Source organism: Trichoderma aggressivum (assembly GCF_033847375.1).
Source record: "Trichoderma aggressivum f. europaeum strain CBS 100526 chromosome Unknown scaffold_022, whole genome shotgun sequence".
Lineage (NCBI taxonomy): Eukaryota > Fungi > Ascomycota > Sordariomycetes > Hypocreales > Hypocreaceae > Trichoderma > Trichoderma aggressivum.
In genome coordinates this window covers 517286-537817 of record NW_026946388.1, presented here as the reverse complement: position 1 = coordinate 537817, position 20532 = coordinate 517286, and the positions used below count along the sequence as shown (strand labels likewise).

Below are 20532 nucleotides of genomic sequence, written 5' to 3'. Positions count from 1 at the left end.
AGCTCTACGAGATATAAGAGGGGTAATGATGCTGATGTTGAGAAATATCTCAGGTTGAGAAAAACTGCTTCTTGTCAAACTCATATATATTCCGAGTCAAAAATGGCGTTGCAACATCTCGTCTTTGGAGCCGCGTGGGCTGCCGGATCTGCGGTGGCAGCCTCTGTAACATGCGCATCTAATTTGCCGCTGAGTTGCCAGAATACCACCGCAGTCAGCAATACTTGCTGCTTCAACTTCCCAGGTGGCCAGCTTCTTCAGACGCAATTTTGGGACACCAACCCATCCACGGGCCCCAGCAATTCATGGACTGTCCACGGCTTATGGTAAAAACGCTTATATTAGCACGATTCGTGCGCTCGTTGGCTGTTTCACTAACCGTTCGATTAGGCCAGATAACTGCGATGGAACTTTCCAGCAGAACTGCGACTCATCAAGAGCGTATACCAACATCTCGGCAATTCTAGCAAAATCAGCGCCTTCTACGCTTTCGTTTATGCAGACATATTGGAAAGATAACCAGGGCAATGATGAGAGCTTTTGGGAGCACGAATTTGGCAAGCACGCTACATGCATCAACACGCTTGATCCGGAGTGTTATACAAACTATCAGCCAACCCAGGAAGTTGGGGACTTTTTTACACGAACCGTGACCTTGTTCCAAAGCCTTCCCTCGTATGACTGGCTTGCTGCAGCTGGCATTGTTCCTTCAAAAACTGCCACGTACACTTTGGCTGCTATCCAGGCGGCTCTTACTGCACACCACGGCCACAACGTCGTCATCAACTGCGATAATGGCGAGCTCAATGAGCTATGGTATCAGTTTAACGTCCGTGGATCTGTTCAAACCGGCACATTTACTCCTGTTGACCCCGTTGGCTCTGCCTCCACTTGCCCCAAGACAGGCATCAAATATCTACCCAAGTCTGGTAGCAGTGCGCCTACAACGACTTCCAAGACAGCGTCAAGCACTAAAAGCTCTGGCGGAGGAGGATCCACCCCTCCACCGGGAGGAGTCCTGTCAGGTAAAGGATATCTATATGTCGATACCTCCAGCACAACCAGCGATGGCTTTCTCGTTAGCAGCGGAGCCTGGTATCGCGCTGGCGGTACCCCGGCCACCTACACTGCCACTCCGAATTCCGACGGTTCTACCTTTTCACTCAGCTCAAGCAAGGGAAAGTGTGCCATTTTGAGCGATTCTTCTTTAAGCTGCGGCAGCTCTTCAACTGCCAGTGGCTTTGCCTACGATGGCACGCACTTGACTTTCCAGGGATCGTCCAAGTTTTATGCAGCCTCAGTTCCAAGCGGACAGGCTCAAGGCACTGTCTTCACAAGCAGTCACTCTGTTTCTTTGGCACTTGCATGGAATGCCCAATAAAGAGTTTGAGACGATTCACGAGTACGCCGTATATTATGGAACGATGAAAAAATAAATGAGCGCGTGACCGGATGATGGGTTATGAATAGAACACAGTCCTGGGTTAAAGATGCACTTGTCCTATGCTTGAGCGACAATAGCAAATTCTTGATAGCATAAAAAAAATTTCATTTTCTAAAGGACGCTTCATCGATACACGTATGCCAAAACTGCGAGATGCCTTCTTTTCAACTATCTTTTCAGCGTCAGTCCGACATCTTCCTAGCTTATATGTGATAAGTAAAAGCAAGAATTCTTGCATTAGGGCAACTCCAGACTTGGAGTAAGCCTCTTTTAGCTCTCGAATAGAACTACACACTCTGATATCAAGCGTTTATTTTTCTTCTTATTTAGTTCTGCATCCGATCCATCTTTGGTTAGATCTTGGAAACATGTTTATTTTTTGCCAGTGAAAGAAGATGGAGTGATTGCTCCTGGCCATCTTACAGATGTATGACTATGTATTTACCTGTTCAAAATTGAAATAAAGTAAGAACAATAATATCAGGCCAATAAAATTTAGATCGTAGATGTTACCACATAATTAAACTCCGCTAATGTTTTTTGTCTTTGTCCTCTTCGCTGTCCTGTTCTTCATCCTCTTCACCATCTTCACTCTCTTCCTCTTCCTCTTCCTCTTCATCATCCTCGTCGTCTTCGTCCTCATCTTCCTCGTCATCTTCGTCCTCATCATCCTCGTCCTCATCATCTTCATCCTCATCGTCTTCATCGTCTTCACCCCCCTCATTATTATCCTCATCATCTTCACCCTCTTCCTCTTCCTCTTCCTCTTCCTCTTCCTCTTCCTCTTCCTCTTCCTCTTCCTCTTCCTCTTCGTCCTCATCCTCTCCCTCTTCTTTATTCTCTTTACCCTCTTTACCTTCCTCATCCTCCTCATCCTCATCCTCCTCACTCTCTTCACTTTCTTCGTCCCCTTCATCTTCATCATCCTCTTCATCTTCTTCACCTTCCTCATCCTCTTCGTCCTCCTCATCTTCCTCATCCTCTTCATCTTCTGCATCCTCTTCGTCGTCGTCATCATCTTCTTCATCCTCTTCATCCTTTTCACTCTCTTCACTTACCTTATGCTCTTCATTTATAACGCCCTCTTTAACATCTTTATTTACTTGACCCATTTTACCTTTATCCTCTTCATCTTCCTTCTTGATTTTATCTTCTCCCCTTATATCTTCCGATCCATTTCCTCCATCCTCTTCACTCTCTTCATCGTCTTCTGCTGCCTCATTTTCTTCATCTTGATTTTCATCTGGTTTAGTAACGTGTCTCTTTGTGGCCTTCTCCGCTTCCTCCCTCGACTTATCCACACCATTTGCGTTCTGCTCTTTATCGTGGCCCCGGTTCTTCTCATCCCCTTCCTCCAAGTCGTTGTCCGAGTCCCACGAGACCGAGCCGTGGTGATCCCAAGCGTCGTAGTAACCATGGTGCCTTTCGTCGTCGCCGTCATCGGCGTCGTCGTTCTCATCGACGCTACCGCCATCGTCCCGGTCATGGTTCATATGCTTCCAGTCGGTGACATCCATGATGATGGCGGCCTGGTCCATGCCGTAGGCGTCCTTGAGCTCTTTCCACTTCCTCTCTTCCATCTTCCCCACCTCCGTCATGTCACCGACATGGTGATAGTGGCTGATGAGAGAGTCCATGATACGTATCTTCTTCGGATGGCCGACTGGCAGCTTCGTCTCGGTGTCGTAGCAGCGTAGGACTTCTCGGAGCAGAACGTCGCCTCTCTCCTGCTCTTCTCCATCTCCCTCCCCTTCTCCCTTCCCTCCTTCTCCCTCCCCCCCTCCTTCTTCTCCCTCCTTCAGGTAGAGATTACCGAGATAGGTCGACGCTTCCAGCGTGAGCATGTGAGCGTTCCCAAGTAGGTCCCTGAGGCCATCTCGGGCTCCCCTGATCAGCTCCATGGCGCTCTCACTTTCTTCCTGCCCCTCCTGCGCCTCGTGCTGCTGGTGCGACGCGTCTAGCTTCAGCTGCCCTAGGCGGAGCCGGGCTTCGAACCATTTTGTCCTGGCGGCCGTGACCGCCCTCTTATCGGCTTCCGTCTCCGGCCTCCCGGTCTTTGGTTCGCTTAGGCTCAGGAAGCCAGCGAGGGCCTCCCGGATCTGCTCATACGCCTCATCGAACTTCCTGGTCTCCCGGTAGACGCAGCCTAGATTGAGCTTAGCCTCGAGTAGGTGCAGGTGGGCGTCGCTCTTGTGGTTCGTGTCTTCGCTGTCGAGAGAGGCGAAGCCTTCCACCGCGAGCTTGTACTTGCTCAGGGCGGTGGCCTTGGACCGCTTGCCGGGGATCATGGCGCAGACCTTTGCGTAGTCCATGAGAGCCAGCAGCGTGGTCTTGTCCGTCAGCTTGCTCTCCGGCCCTCCCTCTGCTTGCGCCTTGGCATTGGATTTCGCGGCCATGTTCTTGAATCCAGTGTAGGCCTTCTTGTACATCTCTTGCGCTTCGGCGAGCTTGTTCGTTTCGAGGTGTATGGTGCCCAGCGTCTGGGCCGTGCTCGCGGTCTGCTTGTGGCTGCTTCCCAACGCCTTTTCTGATCCCTGGTACGCCCACTCGACCGTCTCCCTGGCCTCCTCGAGTCTTCTCTGGGCCAGGTATACCTTCCCGAGCAGCCAGCTCGCCCGCAGCGTCTGGGGGTGGTAGGCGCCGACGCTCCCCCTCAACTTGTCTGCGGCCATGTGGAGGAGGGTCTCTGCCTCGTCCTTCTCATCGAGCCTCTCGTATATCTCTCCCAGCTTGCTCGCCGCCTCCAGGTAGGTCAGGCTCTCCTCCCCTTCCAGGTTTTTGAGACCCTTGAGCGCCAAGTCAACCCGCTTCGCGGCGTCAGGGAGCTTCCTCTTGTCTTCGTATACCTTGCCCAAGAAGAGCGTGACTTGGCATCCGTCGAGGTCGTTTCCCGCCTCCGTCTTGATTTTATCCAGCTGCTCAATGATGGCGCTCAGGAGCCTCACCGCGCTCTCCATGCCATTCTTACCGGTGGAGTAGACGCTTCTGGCGCGGCCCAGCTTGGCCTGGATGCTTAGGCGGATCATGTCCTCCTTCTCCGCGTGGCCCTGCGACTGGGACTCGACTTGTGAGAAGTACCCCTCAGCCATGTCTAGTTTCGGCGGCCGGCTGGACAGGCAGTTCTGGCCCAGCGCGTTGAGGATGGACAGCCGCAGCACGTCAGTGCCGGGATTGTTCGCCCTGGTGACGACGGCTAGCGCGTGATCGAACTGCCTCTGGGCGTCGTCGAACTTCTGCTGCTTGGTGAACAGCAGGCCGAGGTGGTACCTGACCAGCACCAGGATGATGTGCTCGCGCTCGTCCTCCATCGGATACTCCAGGGCCGTCTCGCCGTCCCGCAGGGGACGACCGAAGCGTTCGAAGAAGCCGGATAGAGCGCGCATCAGGTAGAGCTGGGCGTCGGCGTACTTGGACCTCAACATGCAGTTGACGCCGAGATGGAGGGCGGTGATGGGGATCAGCAAATGGTTCTTGCGGAACATGATATCGAACCGCTTGAGCGCGCGCTGGTAGACGCCGGCCGCCCGCTCGTCCCGTCTGCTCTTCTCCTTGAACACCTGTGACATGCGGCCGACCCAGAGGCCTTCGAAGGCTTCGATCTCCTTTGGTGCGTTGCCGAACCTCCTAAGCGCTCGCCGGTACGTCTTCGCCGCGCCGCTGAAGTCAACCTCTCCGACCTTGAGGAGCGTCAACTCCGTGATGGAGTCTAGCTCTAGCCGGTACCACCCCTGGTCGGCCTTGGCCTCGTTATTGACGTTAACTGAGTTTCCCGGCGCAGCTGATGGGGCGTCTTGGCCCTGAGCAGCCTCCTTCTTCGCGGCGCCTGCCCTGGACCGTACCGTCTTCTTAGCGCTCTCCATTTCCATCTTCTTCTTTCTCTCGTCGCACCCGGTCAGAACGTTTTCGAATAGCCCCCTGGCCTCTGCGGCCTCTTCCCTTCTGAAGCAAACACATCCCAGAGAGTGCTTAGTTTGATAGAGCTGGAAGAGCTGCTGGCTGTCCTTGTCCTCGATGGCCTCGTATGTCTCTATGACGTAGTGATAGATGTTGCTAGCCTCTCGGAGATTGTCGTTCTCTGCGTAGATGTCCCCTAGCATCTTTGTGCCGGATGTGGTCACCGTCGGGTGATCCTGGCAGAGGGTGCGAATGGCGGCTAGGTCGTTGAGCTGGAGGGCAACCTTTTTCTTGACGAGATACCGGGCCGCATTTTCGTTCTTCTTGGTCATGGCGAGGATGAGGCCCTTCTCGTTGTGTTCTTCGCTAGCCTTTTGCCTGTTTTCCCGCCCAGGCCAGACGATGGCGGTGGGCCATTCCGGAGGGCTCTCAGGAGGCCCTTCTTGGGACAGGGGCGTCTGCGCTGAGGCGGGATCATCCCCCTGCTCGTCGTGGTCGTTGTTGTCATCGTCGTCGTGATCGTCTTCGCCCCCCTCATCTCCCCTTACAGACTTGCCGTCATGCTCATCGCCTACGACATCGCAGAACTCGTCATACATCTCCAGCGCCTTGTCGGCTAACATGCCCCTGCGGTGGTTGTCGCTGCCGCCAAGCCGAATGTTCAGTTTGAACCAGTCATCCGCGTCAAAGTCTTCGGCGTCGAGCGTCTCGGTCACGGTGCCGATGTAGCGACACTTCAGGACGGGACCGTCCCTGATGATGCTGATCGGCACGACCAGGAGGGCGAGAGGCTCCCTGGCGCTCGGATCCTGCCGCAACAGCAGACAACGCTCGTGATGCCGGAGGGCAATGTTGACCTTGACCACCACTGCGAGGTCGTTCCCGAAGGGCTTGATGTTGACGTCGACTTCTTCCGGCTCGAGGCACCGGGCATGGAAAGCCCCCTCGATAGCTCCGTTCTCATCAAGGTCCAATAGGGTTCGCGACCTTGAGACAGCGCCACCCACGTCGGATGACGTCCCCAGCGGCATATCATCGAGCGTGGCCGCGCACCAGGAGAACTCGCCGCGGTCACGCATGGTCGGCTTGCCGTGCAAGAGGCAGTTGTAGGGGATCTTGCCCAGGTACCCGAGGATCTTGGACGTGATGATGCTCTCGCCAACGGTGAAGTCACAGTCCGGGACGCCCGTCAGCAGGGCGGCGATGATGGTGCGGTCCCGGGCCCAAGATGTGCTGCGCGGAGACAGGATGGCGAGCAGATCACCGACGTCGTCAATAGAAGCGCGGAGCCGGCGGATCAGCGTCGTCGCCAGCCAGTGTGCACGCGATGCCACGGCGGGCGAAGCGGCAAGCACGTCCTCGTCGAGATCCTTGATCACCAGGTCCTTCTTAGTCGGGTCCGGGTTTCCGAAGAGGACCTTGACTCTCTTGGACATGGCCAGCTCGAGCGCTGTCCAGCCTCGCGTGAACCAGGTGGAGAGTACGATGGCGAGGCACGGGCTGCCGTCGTCGCTCCATGGGAAGTTGATCAGGTAATTATCGTGGACAACGGTAAATCGGGCGTTGGCGTAGTTGGCATGCATCTGGTTCAGTGCCTTGCTGCGCGCCCGCGGCTCGTAGGGGATCGAGAGGGCATCCCACCACAGCCCATTACAGCCAAGCTGTTTAGCAATGCCGGAGAAGAAGTCGAACAAGCACGAATTGACCGTCCCGACCTCCTGGACACCAACGCCTGTGCCGTCGGACCAGACATGGGAGATGGCAATGTAGGCGTCCCTGGGCCCGCTCAGCTGGAGCCCGCTGCAGAGCCAGGCGGTGCTGTTTCCCAGCTCTACCGCCGTCTCCAGCAGCTCGACGGAAAACGACCGCTGCGGGCACCCCTTTGCCGCCGCTTTCCGGCCCCCGGACCTCCCGGACGGCTCCCGGGCCGGTTTCTCCACCACTCCGCACTTGTGGAGCTGCCGCACCGACGAGCTGTTCATGTGCGCCCACTGGCACTTGCTCGGCGTGCAAAAGTCGTGGCTATCATGGCGCAGACTGTCCTTATGCGGCCGCAGGGCCTTTATGATGTCCGGCAGGTCGCTCTGCCGTCGGTCGCTGATGCCGACTAGGTTCCAGAGCCGCTGCTGGCAGAGCCCCATGGCCTCGACATCTCGTGCCGCCCGCTCGATGGACGGCAGTGACACCGTCGACGGCAGCAGCCGGTGGTCCCAGGCCCCGAAGCGCCGCGGCCCGATGCCGATCTGCGACTGGATCTTGGCCATCCAGTAGATGACATTGGCTACCTCGGCGAGGTCTACCCGGTGCTCCTCCACGCCCGCACCGTCGAGAAAGGGCCGAAATTGCTCTCGACTGTGGTCAAGATAGGCCTTGAGCGTCATGCAGCAGCCTGAGATGGCCCTGGCGATGTGCGTGTGCGCCTGCGAGAGTTCATTCTTCTCCCGCATGCTAGCTTGGCACGACATGGAGACGAGCGCCCACTCCCGGAAGGCCGTCCACCGACAGCTCGGAGCAACTCTGTTCATCCTGGCCTTTTCCTCGAGACATGAGCTTCTCAGACATCTCTGGAGTCGAGCCTCGACGCAGAGGTGGGCGAGATGCGACAGGAAGCCCACCTCAGGCTCTGTAAACCGGAACGAGGGGTTCGCTGCCCACATATGATCGTGAGGCGCTCCATTGCCGCAGGCTGAGTCGTCATCCGTGGGCTCGGGAACAGCGAGGAGGGCATCGTGAGGGCCCACCTTGATCAGCCCCGTGGCCGGTACTGAGTCTTCGCCTCGTTCACCCCTTCTCGCCCAATTATACTCAGCGTCATCGTCGGAATCCGAATCGTCTAGGTCGCTGTCAATGGGCCCGGTCAGGATCTTGTGGTAGGCGAACGCTTCGGCGACTGTGATGGGCACGGGCGGCGGAGCAGACTCGGATTTGTCCTGCTCCTGCAGGTCCAAGAGACAGTCATAATCGGCCTTCAGGTCGATCCCATCCAATGGTTCAGCCAATAAGGTTTCGACTAGGGACATGGCTCGTTGTGGTGATTGTTAAATTGTGGACAACAAAAAGTTATCACATAATATCAAAATGACAGCAACAACCAACATGAATTGATGAGTGTGATAATCTCTATCTTCTGCTCCTTCCACTCATTATTTTCCTGAGTGATGTCTTTTTATCCTTCTTATATGCTTAGTAATTTTTCTACAAGTATTATTGTATCCATTATGCAAACCCAACATCCCATAATTGGATATCTGTGCCCTATATCCACATATCGTAAATGCCCAAAGTTTTCCAACCTGATCCAGATAGGTACTCTGATGGTCCCCAAAGTTCCATGAACAATCTAACAGTAATAACCTGCCGCAGAGCTGTGAATCATTGGCTGAGGTAGAGAGGATGCTGGTGCATATCAAGTTGAAAATTATTGATGCCCGACGAGAGGCTGCCGAGTGCCTCTCGTGTCCACACCAATTAATTTACGATGGGGAATGGGGCGATCAAAGAGGCCAATCGCACGCTATATGACTAGTTGGGACGGCTCCCACTACACCTGCAAAGACCAGGGCAAGGTTGACTTCATAATATTGGTTGCCTTGCACGCAAAAGCCCAGCCTACATACGCACTTAGTAATGATACGCGAGCGACTTTGTTGTGGGACAGGAATATCTCCTTTGCTATTTGCTTGGGCTGTTATTAGAGCGCTTACATACTACTGTGACGTACCTACTTAAGGTCGAATTTGTCGTAAACTCCAACTGTATTCCGTCCCGCGCCACCGATAATGGACGCTGCAGCTCTCGCCGCTAATGTCTGGGCTGAGGCTCAGAACAACCACGGACTATTGCTTGGAACAAACCACGGACAAGTGCATGTGCACCTCAACAAACCAAGCACGTCTGGCCCATCCAGTGATGAAGGTAAGTAGCCTTGGAGATATTATGTGACGGGCAGGTCAACCGATCTTTCAAACTAAGCTCTCGGCATCTTTTACCAGAGGGATGTATGAGCTAAGTGAATTTTCCTAGCAGATGCGGATCACTATATGATATGCCGTGACAGTCTCCACGACCCCGAGATGGATCGTCGGAGGCTGATACGCATTAACGGCAGGAGGGTGCCCGGGACTTGCGAATGGATCCGGGACAATCTGCTCTATCGCTCGTGGTCGACCTGCTCCCAGCCGAGCTCAGACACGCCCTTGCTCTGGATAACCGGGGGTCCTGGAAAGGGCAAGACAATGCTCTCCATCTTTCTGATCGAGGAACTCGAAGCGCTGGCGAGGCAGGAGGCTTCAGTGACGCTGCTGTTCTACCTCTGCTCGAGCAACGACGCGGACCGTAACACGGCCGTCGCCATCCTCAACGGGCTGCTGTTTCAGCTCATTAACCAGCACCGAGGCCTAGCCAAGCACGCCTCCTACTACCTGAAGCCTAACCGCGCGGGAAGCTCGCTGACCTCGTTCGACACGCTCTGGCGCATTTTCGAGAGAATCGTCGGCGACCCAGCGCTCCAGACAATACAGTGCATTCTAGACGGACTCGACGAGTGCGAGAGAGAGTCGGCGGGCTGGCTGCTGACGGCGTTCGTGGGCCAGGCGCGGTCGAGCGCGGGGAGGTTGCGGGTGCTGGTGCTAAGCCGGGGGATGGCTGGCCTGGAGGCCTTCACCCGGCTGCGGCTCGACCTTGACAACGACAAGCCGCTGGCAAGCGATATCGAGCGGTGTATCACCGACGGCGTCGGGAGGCTATCCCATCTAGACGGGCTTGCGTTGGAAGTGTGTGACATGCTCCGAGCCAAATCGGACGGCACATTTCTCTGGGTGGGCCTGATTTTGAAGGAGTTGGCCAAGAAGAAGACAAGGCTGGAGGTATGGGAGACGATGCGCAGTCTACCCGAGGGCCTAGACAGGATCTATTCTCGCATCCTAAACCAAATCCAGCCCCGGTGGCGGAACGAGAGCGCGCAGCTCCTGCGCTGGGTCGCCACGGGGATCCGCCCGCTGCGGCTCAAGGAGCTACAGGAGCTGCGAAGGCTGGCAGGATTCGGTGACGGACCGCCCGGCTACCGCATCAGCAGCCTTCAAGCGTGCCGCGAGCAAGTGGTCCAATGCGGGGAGCTCCTCACGATCCACGACGACGACGCCGTCCATCTCGTCCACCAGTCGGCGAAGGACTATCTGCTGAGCGTCGCGCAACCATTTGGCATCCGGCCTGAGGAGGCGCACCTCGAGCTCGCTAAGCACTGCCTGAGCTGCCTGGAGCAGAGCGAGGCGCAGAGCCCATCACCGCTCTTGGGCTACGCCATCATGCACTGGGCAGAGCACGCTCGGCAGTCGAAGCAGCACGCCAACCAGATCCGGGATCGTTCGCGGCCCTTTTTCAGCGACGGTTCTCCTCTGGGGCTGCACTGGTGGCAGACGTATCGCAGGACTAAGGAGCCGGGAGCGGACGATGCACCGGGGTCCGGGGGGAAGATGTCCTGGCTACACGTGGCTGCTTACTTCGGGATCGAGTCGTGGGTCAACAAAACACTCAACGACGCGGCTTGGAAGTTTTGGAGCCGCAAGCTCACCGAACGCGACGACCTCGGCCGCACGCCCCTTCACTGCGCCGCGAGCGGAGGGCACCAGGCTATGGTAGAGCTGCTCCTCCGCCACCGCGCTGACGCTAATGCAAAAGACAGCCGGGGCAGGACTACGCTTATGTGGGCGGCAGCGCAGGGCCATCAGGGAGTCACGGACCTGCTCATCAAGCATAAAGTTGACGTCAACGCGAAGGATGAGAAGAAGCAGACGGCGCTGGGCGAGGCGGCGAGGCAAGGACACAAGGAGATTGTGCGACGTCTGCTTGATCTCGGCGCCGATGTGGAGGCGGAGGATGTCCGGAAGCGGAGGCCGCTGGGGCTCGCGGCGGAGCGGGGCCACAATGCCGTAGTGGAGGCGCTATTAACGCGGAAGCCGGAGGTCGACCGGCAGGACGTGTGGGGCCAGACGGCGCTGATGCGGGCGGCACAGCGGGGTCACGCCGCTACAGTCCAGACGCTGCTCCAATACGGCGTTGACGTCCATAAGCGGGAGAGGCACGGTCAGCGGACAGCGTTGATGATGGCTGCCCAAGGCGGGCATAGGGCCATTGTCGAGCAGCTTCTCCTCCACGGTTCCGATGTCAATGCCCAGGAGAGGAACGGAGGACGTACAGCGCTGATGATGGCCGCCGAGGCAGGGCATATAACGGTGGTCGAGGAGCTCCTTAGGCGCGGCGCCAACGTCAACCAGCAAGAGAGGTACGGCGGCCGGACGGCGCTCATGTGGGCGACCGAGCGCGACGAGGAGCAGGAGGACGTAGTTCGCATCTTGCTGGAGCACGGAGCTAGCCTCGATCCCCGGGACTGCATGGACGGACGCACGGCCCTGATGAGAGCCATCCTGCAGAATCACACGACGGTAATGGAGCTGCTGCTCGGCAGCGGTGCTGATACCAACGTGAAAGACGACGCTGGCGTGACACCGCTGATGCTGGCGGTCGAAGGAGGTCACACAATGGCGGCGAGTCGGTTGATCGCCCTCGGCGCCAACGTCAATGCGCAGGATCGCTCGCAGAAATGGACGGCCTTGACGCGCGCAGTGGAGCGGAACCACGAGGAGCTCATCTGCCTGCTCCTCGACAATGGCACCGAGATCGATGCCCGGTGCACTTCGCAACAAGACACAGCGCTGATCAAAGCCTCGGAGGAGGGGCGTCAGTCCATCGTGCAGCTTCTGCTCGACCGCGGTGCCGACATTGACGCTCGGGACTGGGCCGACAGGACGGCACTGATGAGGGCCGTCGACAGGGACCAGGAGACGGTGGTGCGACTTCTGCTGGAGCGCGGCGCCGATATCAACGTCAACAGCTGGGAGGAGGGCACGGCGCTGATGAGAGCGGCGCGGCGGGGGAATGTGGCTGTGGTCGGGCTGCTACTGGCGTCCGGCGCCGACGTTGATGTGAAGGACCAGTTTAAGGGGCACGACGCGCTGATGGCGGCCGCCAAGGCCGATCACACGCACGTCGTCCAACTGCTACTCGACCACGGTGCCGATGCCAACGCGTGCGGCCTTCGGGGAGAGACGGCCTTGATGGCCGCAGCCGAGCGGGGGAACGACCTTACCACGCTGCTCTTACTCTCTCGCGGGGCTGCCGCCGGCACGACCGACTTGGATGGCCATACTGCCCTATCTAGGGCGTCTCAACGAGGCCATAGGACTGTTATCACCTTGCTAAACTCGGCCCAATCAGCCCAATTGCCACAGTGGGTTAACGAGAAGAGCAAAACGGGCTGATATGTCGTGAGAAATTCCAGTGGCATTTCAGGAGGCTAATGAGAAGAGCAATAGCGAATGGAGACAAACTGGTGTGATCGTCAGCACTGTGAATATTTATCAGATAATTTTAGATACAATGACTACGCATAGAGATGTAACCCTTGATGACGTCCCTGTGATATCTAATAGGAAGTGTCTGGTCTGTTTGTCTACCGCGTTACTAAGAAACTGGCCCAGTTTCTACCAGTAGTAACTAACTAGGTAATTGGTAGAAGATGGCGTTTCTAAAAGAACGCTATAATAAGATGCTGTGAAATATACGACTTGGTAAGAGACTTTTTAATAAGACTATATAATTATATGTGGTGCTCTAGTGAGGCTAAGGAAGGGTAATAAGAGATATAAGCCATAGAGCTTAGAACAAGAGCTGTTAAATAGGCGAGGTCTTATGATATCCGTGGAATTTATACCCACATGCCTGAAAATATCATACTATCACAGCTACTTTTACAAACATGTTTACGCCATCATAAATCCGCAGTTACAAACTTTTTTAGAGATATCGACCCAACGAGTTGCTTCCACTGATACTCCCATAGTTTGCTCCCATAATAAACCCCGAATTGTTGTCCGCAGAAACACGCACGTTGGTTATGGGTTCGGTATAACGCCGCTTCTCACTGCTAATTGCTGGTCCTATGTCTGGCTCACGACCCTGAGCGAGCGGCCCGCCACGGTCTTGGACTGTGCCGGGGATAGTGAGGAGGAGTTCCTTGGCATAGGCTGCTGCTGTTGCCGCTGCGTATGGCTGCCACGTCTTGTTCTTGTGCGAGTCTGCATAATCGCAAATGCCTAACCCGCCATCCGTTAGCACCCATGATATGCGCGTCTATGTGGACAGGTCTGCCTACCTCGAATCACCAGGCATGGGAAGCCATTCATAAGCCCGGCAGCTTCCATCTCGAAGCAGAGCACGCCTCCAAGCTCGGAGCTCAGATGGTCTCGTGCCTGACCGGACCTCATCACCATGTTACCGGAGGCGATCATGCCATAATGAGCCTTGACCTGATTCACCTCCCTCCCCGGTGCCCGCCTGACCAGTTGTTTCTGATTGCAGCCCTCACAGGTAGGGCCCCCCACGTGATCATACTTGGATTCAAACAGCATGTCGGGCCCCGCGTGTTCACGCTTGAACTCAGAGATGCCGTTGAAGCGTGACAGGTGCGACGTAAAGACGCTTCTCCCTCGGAGGCTCTGGGCCTGCATCTTGGAGAGCGCGCTCAGGAGGATTTTCGGCGGAGGACTAAGGAAGCCCGTTCTCGCAAACCCATCCGGCGTGCTCTTCCCAAAGTCGTACTGTATCACACCCCCAGACCTCGCTGACGGCTGACTCACGACCACGTCGCCGAGACGAATATCCGCTATAACGCTCGGGACGCCTCCTCCAATACCGACTAGGAGGCCGAAGCGAACTGAGGGAAACTGCGCCTTCATCTGGGTGGCGACCGCGGCGGCAGAATTAGTGCCCATGGAGCCAGCCGGCAGGCAGGCAATTACGACATTGTGCTTACCGATGCTGCCCAGCGTGTAGAGAGTATCGTCGTCGTGATCCAGAGGATGGTCACCATGCTCTTCGTCGAGCAGCTGCACCGCGGCAGCGAATTCAACGGGGAGGGCGGAGATCCATCCCACAGTGTAGGCATCGGGACGAAGGGTGCGCTGGGCCATGGTCGTCGACCGGGGTATACCCAGGATACAGTGAGAAGAAAATGCGGCTGCTTCCGCTCATAATCCTCGCCGAGGTGTCTCTGCTATTTACATATATACAACAAGAACTTTGGATGATGGGCTCATCTGCCAGCGTTGGGCAGCAAGGCCACGACATGGATAACATATGCGGGGCTCGCCATTAGACAGATACTTCATTTTTGCCCTCTTCTTCATTATCCTCAATTTACAGCGTCTTTTTAAGCACGAAAAAGGGCCATCAGAATTCATACGTCACCGGTTGCTAAACGCTTAATGCCATGATATCTTTGATCCTCTGCTTCATCTTGTCCCCAGCATCATGACCCTCTTCGATGAATTTCCACCAATACTTATTCCTTGTAACTTCATCTGGGTTCCTCTCTGCAGGGAGCTTTGTCAGCATGATTCAAGTAACGGGGCTGACTTCTCTCACTGGTAAGTATATAATTCAGGAGCGCCGTCTCCCACAGGTCTCGGTCTTCGGATTGGCGAAGAATTGGATCGATCCACGCAGTGCGTTTCTCCTTCGTGTCGGGGTTGAGGCAGACGAGTGCGGAGAGCATGGACCTACGCGTCGTGAACTCGACGTCGATGGACTCGGCGCTCAGGTTGCAGCTCTGCCGCAGCCAGTCCTGGACACACACCTGCAGAGGGTACACAAACGCGCTGTAGAGGGTGCAGAACATGAGCCACGCGAAGATGACGATGGCGTTCCAGTCCCGCAGGGCGCATGATCCCACGCTCAGCACCCATTGGCCCGCGATGAGGAGCCGCAGCAGAAGCCCGAGGGGGAAGCGCCCCGACGGCCTGGCGTCCACACGGCAGAGGGGCCTGTTTAGCAGAGTGTTGAGCAGCTTGCTCTCGCCGTAAAAGGCGTACCAGGCAGTCCCATTCAGACTGTGGGTCGCAATGACCATGCGCTCGTAGTCGAGAGTGGTGTCCAGGAGCTGGCGAGGAGCATTCCCGTGCGTGAGGCCAATGGTGGCGCCCGTCAACGGGATGAGGGCCAGGTACACGGCAGCTATGTACAGCCGGGCGTAGAGGGAGGTGATGCTGGCGCCAGCCCAACAGAGCCATCCGAGGATAGACATCCAACGGTGGGCATTGGAGGAGATGGAAAGGCGCGGTTGGGGCTTGTCAAGGTTCTCCATCAATACAATCACCTTGAGTTTCTGTCTGCGTCCGTGAGGCGTCTCCTTCTCGAGCCACTGATTGGGGATGACCGTGGCCGGCCTCCTCGTCTGTCCACACATGAGAGATGTGGTGGGTGTGCTGGAGGGGTATAGGTCACCGAAACGGCCGTCAATGCAATGCAAGGTCTGGGATTGCCTCACAGAGTCTAGATAGCACGCGTCGACGTTGTCGTTGGAAAATAGGGATCGGGCCATGGCCGGCGTTATGGGCCAGTTCCACAGAGGCACCGCGGCAGCGAGCTCGAGCGAATGCAGCTTTTCGGAAGCATCAATCAACTCGAACAGGCCTGTGAGCGGCAGAATGCCCGCTAGCTGGGCGGCCCATGCTGGCAGCTCCGGGAGAGAGAGGGGGATAGACATCAAAGGACCGGAAAATGAATTGGTAGAAAGTGTAAGTGGAGGGAGCGAAATGCAAGGTTCTCAAAGTCTGCCAAAGTGCAAAGGTCAAGATGGGATAGGTCGCCGTACTTAATGGGGAGCCGCAACCGGAACCAAGGCGATACATCAAGTCCAATGAGAAGTTGACACGCAAATTAGCGAAGAGATGCTGCTTGCCAGATGCATGTTGTCCACTATTTATGGTCGTTCTCAAGCAGTCATGCCTAACGGTTGCCATGGGCAAACGGCAAGGCAGCTTTCAGAGCCTACTAATGCTACGGAAACGACAACAAATCACACCAGAGAAATCTCGTCATTTCTTACAGACGGCCCAAGGCTACCTCTTGCCTCCACCTTGGGAGCTGGAGGGCAGATTCCGCAAAATCCAGCAAGAAGAGCCGCACGCTAGCCTGAACCATACCCCAGGCTTCAGCTGGCATGAGCACATGTAATTAACCCTTTATCGCACAGGTTCCACTTGAAATGTCTTTTGCATCAATGCAACGGGGTGTCTTCCGTCCTCGCTTACGGGGCCTGGTTCGCACTCATAGACAGACAGCCCGTGTCGTTAACGGGCCATCGCAGCTGCGAGCCTGAAAGAGAAAGATTTTATGAGGAAAATGATTGAAATTACTACGATATCACCGATAATTCTCCAGCAATCTAACGACATCCTCACTACCACGCTTCCTTGCCACCTCAAGCGCTGTCAGTCCCTCGTGATTCCTTGCATGAATATCACATGTACCCATAAACCCCATGATAATCATGGCCGCATTGGGATGGTTCCAGTACGCTGCTTCGTGCAGCGCGCTCTGGCCGCCATGATGTTCCGCGATATTGGGGTCAACGCCCATGTGAAGTATCACCCTCAGCTTCCATAGATTGCCGCTTTTCACAGCCTCCGAGAGATCTGTGGCTGAGGCACACTGGAGAGCAGGGACTAGTGTCCAGCACCTTCCCCTACATCCACAGAATCTCGATCGTGCTTCGGCTCTCGTATGGCTTGCCGTCCTTGTAGCTTCTGAGACTCTCGAAATGGCAACCTGTTGTTTGATGTTGGACTCTGTTTTTGCTTCGCGCCATTCAGGCTTGGGTTCCTGTTTGGGTTTCGGTCTACCAACGAGAGCTTCTCCCTTGGCCGGAAAATCCATCACATCAGCGGCTTTGCCGGCACCTCCAGTCTTTGTATTCGCAACTCCGCTCACACCGCTGGGCTTCTTCGAGGTCACAGCTCGGCTGATACCTCTCGATTTTTTGGCCGGTTTGTCTTCGATTGTCTCTCCAAGCTTCGTAGCCGTCACGGCTTGCATCGTACCTAGCGTTTTTCTTGTCGTCGCGGCTCCCATCAGGTTTTTTGGTGCCACATCTTTCATCGCTTCTTCAGTCTTCCCAATCACGATGGCTTCCATGGCTTCTCCGGCCTTCCCAACTGTGATGGCCTCTATTGCTTCTTCAATCTTTCCAATCTCCATGGTTTGCATCAACTCTTCAGTCTTCCCAATAGCCATGGCTTCCATAGCTTCCATGGTTCCTCCACCTGTCGTCACAGCACTGCTTGAATCTCCAGCCTTCTTTGTAGTCCCAGCCTTTGCCATAGTGCCATCTTCTCTTGTGATTTTAGAGGCTCCTTTTGATTTGGCTCCGGCCTTTTTCTTGGTTCCGGGTTCTTTCGGGGGTGCCTTTGAAGCCAAAGATTCCGTCGCAGACCCAGCCTCTTGTCCAGCTTCTTGAACTCGTACAGATCCAAGTTTCTTCCCAGTTCCACCTTTTTTGGTTTTTGATTTCTTCAATGACCCAGATTCAACTTGAGGTTCAGCGTTGTTAGCTTCCTCAGACCTCCCTTCTGTCTGAGGCTCCCCCCCAAGTCCAGCGTCTCCTGAGATTTCAGACTTGTCCGCCTTATTCTCTTTCGTTGTTTTAGTTTTGCCTGGCATTTTGGACTTCTTCGGTGCTTTTGATCCTCTGGTAGACCCTGACTCCTCCACAGCTCCCGATTTTCCTGGAACCACAGATTCTTTTTCAGAGCTCCTTTCTCGTTCAGGGCTGGACGCTTCAGCGTCTCTGATGGCCCCGTCCGTCGTGTTAGATTCATCTTTGGCTTTCCATTCTCCGTCAGACCCAGATTCTCCGCTCATTCCTGACATTCCAGACGCAGAATCTCTTTCTGTACCAGTTTCCCTCTCGGTTTCAGAGCCTCTGTTAGATTCAGATGCTTCTTCCACACCTAATCCCTTTCCCACTTGAGATTCCTCCCCAGCAGATCCTACTGCCAGCGGCATAGCCCCGTCCTCCTGCGACGGGAGTACCATCAAGAGATCTTTAGCGTATGCGGCCGCCGTGAGAGAGGCAAAGGACCGCCATTTTTTATCCTTGTGACTGTCCGAATAGTCACAGACACCCCTGATTAGAAGAAATGGAAATTCATCCGTGAGACCGGCCGCCTCCATCTCAAAACAGAGAACCCCCCACTCTTTTCTCAGAGAATCTCGCTTCTTAGAAGTCTTCATCACTTTGTTGCTAGAGGCAATCTGACCGTAATGAACCATGACATGCGATGGTTCCCTTGGTGTTCGCTGAATGATTTGTCCCTTATCACATGCCGCACAGACGTCTGCACTCTTCTGCTCCCCACCCTTATGCATGTAGCCTGATCGGAACAGTCGATCCCTCTCAAATCCCGGATGCTTGATGGTTTCCATGCCGGGGGAAGTTGACTGGAGGACTTGATCAATGTATTGCTGCATGTTGCCATTTTCAGCCTGATGGGCCGATTGCAGCGCTTTGATGGCGTTGATAAGTACTGGAGGAGGCCCATGAAGATGGCATTTCGCCACGAAACTGCCCTCTTCCCCCGTGCTCTTCTCCCACTGCACCACGCAATCTATCTGAGCATCAGTATGCATCCATCTTGGCGATGGAAACGATCAAGCTTACTATTATCCCCATTGGGAAAGCCAACAACGACATCGCCAAGTCGAATGTCCTTTTTCGGATCGGATTGTATTGGCTGCGGAGCACCGCCGCCTACTCCCACAATCAATCTCAGCTGAATTTTGGGAAAGGAGTAGGCCATATGGGATAGAATTTCGGCACCAAGGGCTGTCTTGGACTCTCCGGGATATGCCAAAACAACATTATGGCTCCCCATCCGGCCAAGAACATAGCTGTTGTCATCACGATCATCTTGTGGAAGAGACTCGTGTTCTTCGTCCAACAACGCCCGAAATACCGATACCCCAAAACCTAAAGTGGCTACCCAACCTATAGTGTAGTCATCATGCGTTTTTCTTGGTTATGCATAATCAGCAACTGCTTGACTACTGTTGCGCAGGAAATAAAGGAACATCATACCTTGCAGTTGCCATCTTCAGGTTAATAGTGACCCTTGAGTGAGATTGCCCGGCGTGATAGAGTTGGCTTCAGTGAATGGAAAGTTGATTCCCCGGTCGACCGCCTAATTAACACAACCTCTCTATTTATACCTATACCTTGGCGCCTTGTGGACTCTAGATGTGATAGCGATGTTGATGATTTGGAGAGGTTAAGGCCCAAGCCATCAATGGGGTTGAATTGATTCACGAACACTCTCTGCTTTTGATAGCTGTTAACCAATCAATAACCTGGGGCACAGGTACTTTATAAGCAGCTAGTCCTGCAGCTATAATGTCCACAGGTGCGATATTTAGCCCAATTTTCTTCCCAGGTATGTAGCAATGTAGCGATCCACACTTGAGCGCACATAAAAGGCCTTGATACCAGTGGCCTTAAGGGCTGGTATGTAATAGAGGCTTTATAGTGGTAGCGACTCTGCTTACACTGCCAAAGCCTACCAGGCATTCGATGACATCTTGACCTTGATGCTTGCATTGCTGCCATCCTCGCTTTTTTAATAGGTAGCTTTACAGCCTTCCAATGACTGGCTCCCAGAGGCAGCCGCGGCTATCTGTCCCGCTGCATGTTACACCCTGGACTCATATTGCATGTATGCTAACGCTAAACGATGCATCCGTTGTCGCCTGAACGATGCATCCATCGTCGCCTAAACGACGCATCCACTGTCGCCCGAACGATCCATTTATTGTTGCCTGACGTCTGTACTATAACGTGGAGAACCATGGTTGGTTCTATCATCACCGAAGTCGAGATTGCCACCGAACACGTATTTTGATTGCCCAAGCTATTTAAAATCACTCATGTGACCTTTATTACCGAGCTGAGTTAAGGCTTCTGGTAGGCATGCAATGCTTGTAATTGAGCCTCACTACCATTGAGATTATGGGGATATGTCCACTGCATGGTTTGTTAAGCCGTAGTATGCTAAATGGGATGTTTAGCTGAAAAGGCTGAGGGGTGTGGTTATAATGGACTTTGCTAATGCAGATGGAAGCGTAAACGAAGAGTGGCTCAAGCTGGGCATTAAGGCTTAGCCTTGAATAATTCTCAAATCAAAAGAAATAACAACAGATAACGACATACTATAGATATATTTTGAAGGTAACAATAGAGAAACTATGGTCTCTTTTCGTTATATATCCTCTCTGCACCCTAGCTTTTTATTTTGACTGTACTCTTC

General features: G+C 54.7%; 6 protein-coding genes across 6 annotated transcripts; 2 read left to right on the top strand and 4 right to left on the bottom strand.

Moving 5' to 3' along the window:
• Positions 1 to 102: 102 nt before the first annotated feature.
• Triagg1_6008 (uncharacterized protein) lies at positions 103 to 1381 on the top strand (the record flags this gene model as incomplete). Its single annotated transcript, XM_062900586.1, has 2 exons — positions 103 to 326; positions 391 to 1381. The coding sequence occupies 2 exons, from the start codon at positions 103 to 105 to the stop codon at positions 1379 to 1381; spliced, it is 1215 nt and encodes a 404-aa protein (XP_062755209.1).
• Positions 1382 to 1974: 593 nt separating this feature from the next.
• Triagg1_6007 (uncharacterized protein) lies at positions 1975 to 8358 on the bottom strand (the record flags this gene model as incomplete). Its single annotated transcript, XM_062900584.1, has 1 exon — positions 1975 to 8358. One exon carries the CDS (start codon positions 8356 to 8358, stop codon positions 1975 to 1977), a length of 6384 nt encoding a protein of 2127 aa, XP_062755208.1.
• Positions 8359 to 9117: 759 nt separating this feature from the next.
• Positions 9118 to 12654, top strand: Triagg1_6006 (uncharacterized protein; the record flags this gene model as incomplete). The annotated part of the gene is made up of 2 exons (XM_062900583.1): positions 9118 to 9253; positions 9362 to 12654. The coding sequence occupies 2 exons, from the start codon at positions 9118 to 9120 to the stop codon at positions 12652 to 12654; spliced, it is 3429 nt and encodes a 1142-aa protein (XP_062755207.1).
• A 535-nt stretch (positions 12655 to 13189) lies between these two features.
• Positions 13190 to 14364, bottom strand: Triagg1_6005 (uncharacterized protein; the record flags this gene model as incomplete). The annotated part of the gene is made up of 2 exons (XM_062900582.1): positions 13190 to 13488; positions 13548 to 14364. 2 exons carry the CDS (start codon positions 14362 to 14364, stop codon positions 13190 to 13192), a joined length of 1116 nt encoding a protein of 371 aa, XP_062755206.1.
• A 283-nt stretch (positions 14365 to 14647) lies between these two features.
• Triagg1_6004 (uncharacterized protein) lies at positions 14648 to 15938 on the bottom strand (the record flags this gene model as incomplete). The annotated part of the gene is made up of 2 exons (XM_062900581.1): positions 14648 to 14766; positions 14819 to 15938. The coding sequence occupies 2 exons, from the start codon at positions 15936 to 15938 to the stop codon at positions 14648 to 14650; spliced, it is 1239 nt and encodes a 412-aa protein (XP_062755205.1).
• Positions 15939 to 16597: 659 nt separating this feature from the next.
• On the bottom strand, positions 16598 to 19324 carry Triagg1_6003 (uncharacterized protein; the record flags this gene model as incomplete). Its single annotated transcript, XM_062900580.1, has 3 exons — positions 16598 to 18840; positions 18894 to 19246; positions 19311 to 19324. 3 exons carry the CDS (start codon positions 19322 to 19324, stop codon positions 16598 to 16600), a joined length of 2610 nt encoding a protein of 869 aa, XP_062755204.1.
• Positions 19325 to 20532: the final 1208 nt, after the last annotated feature.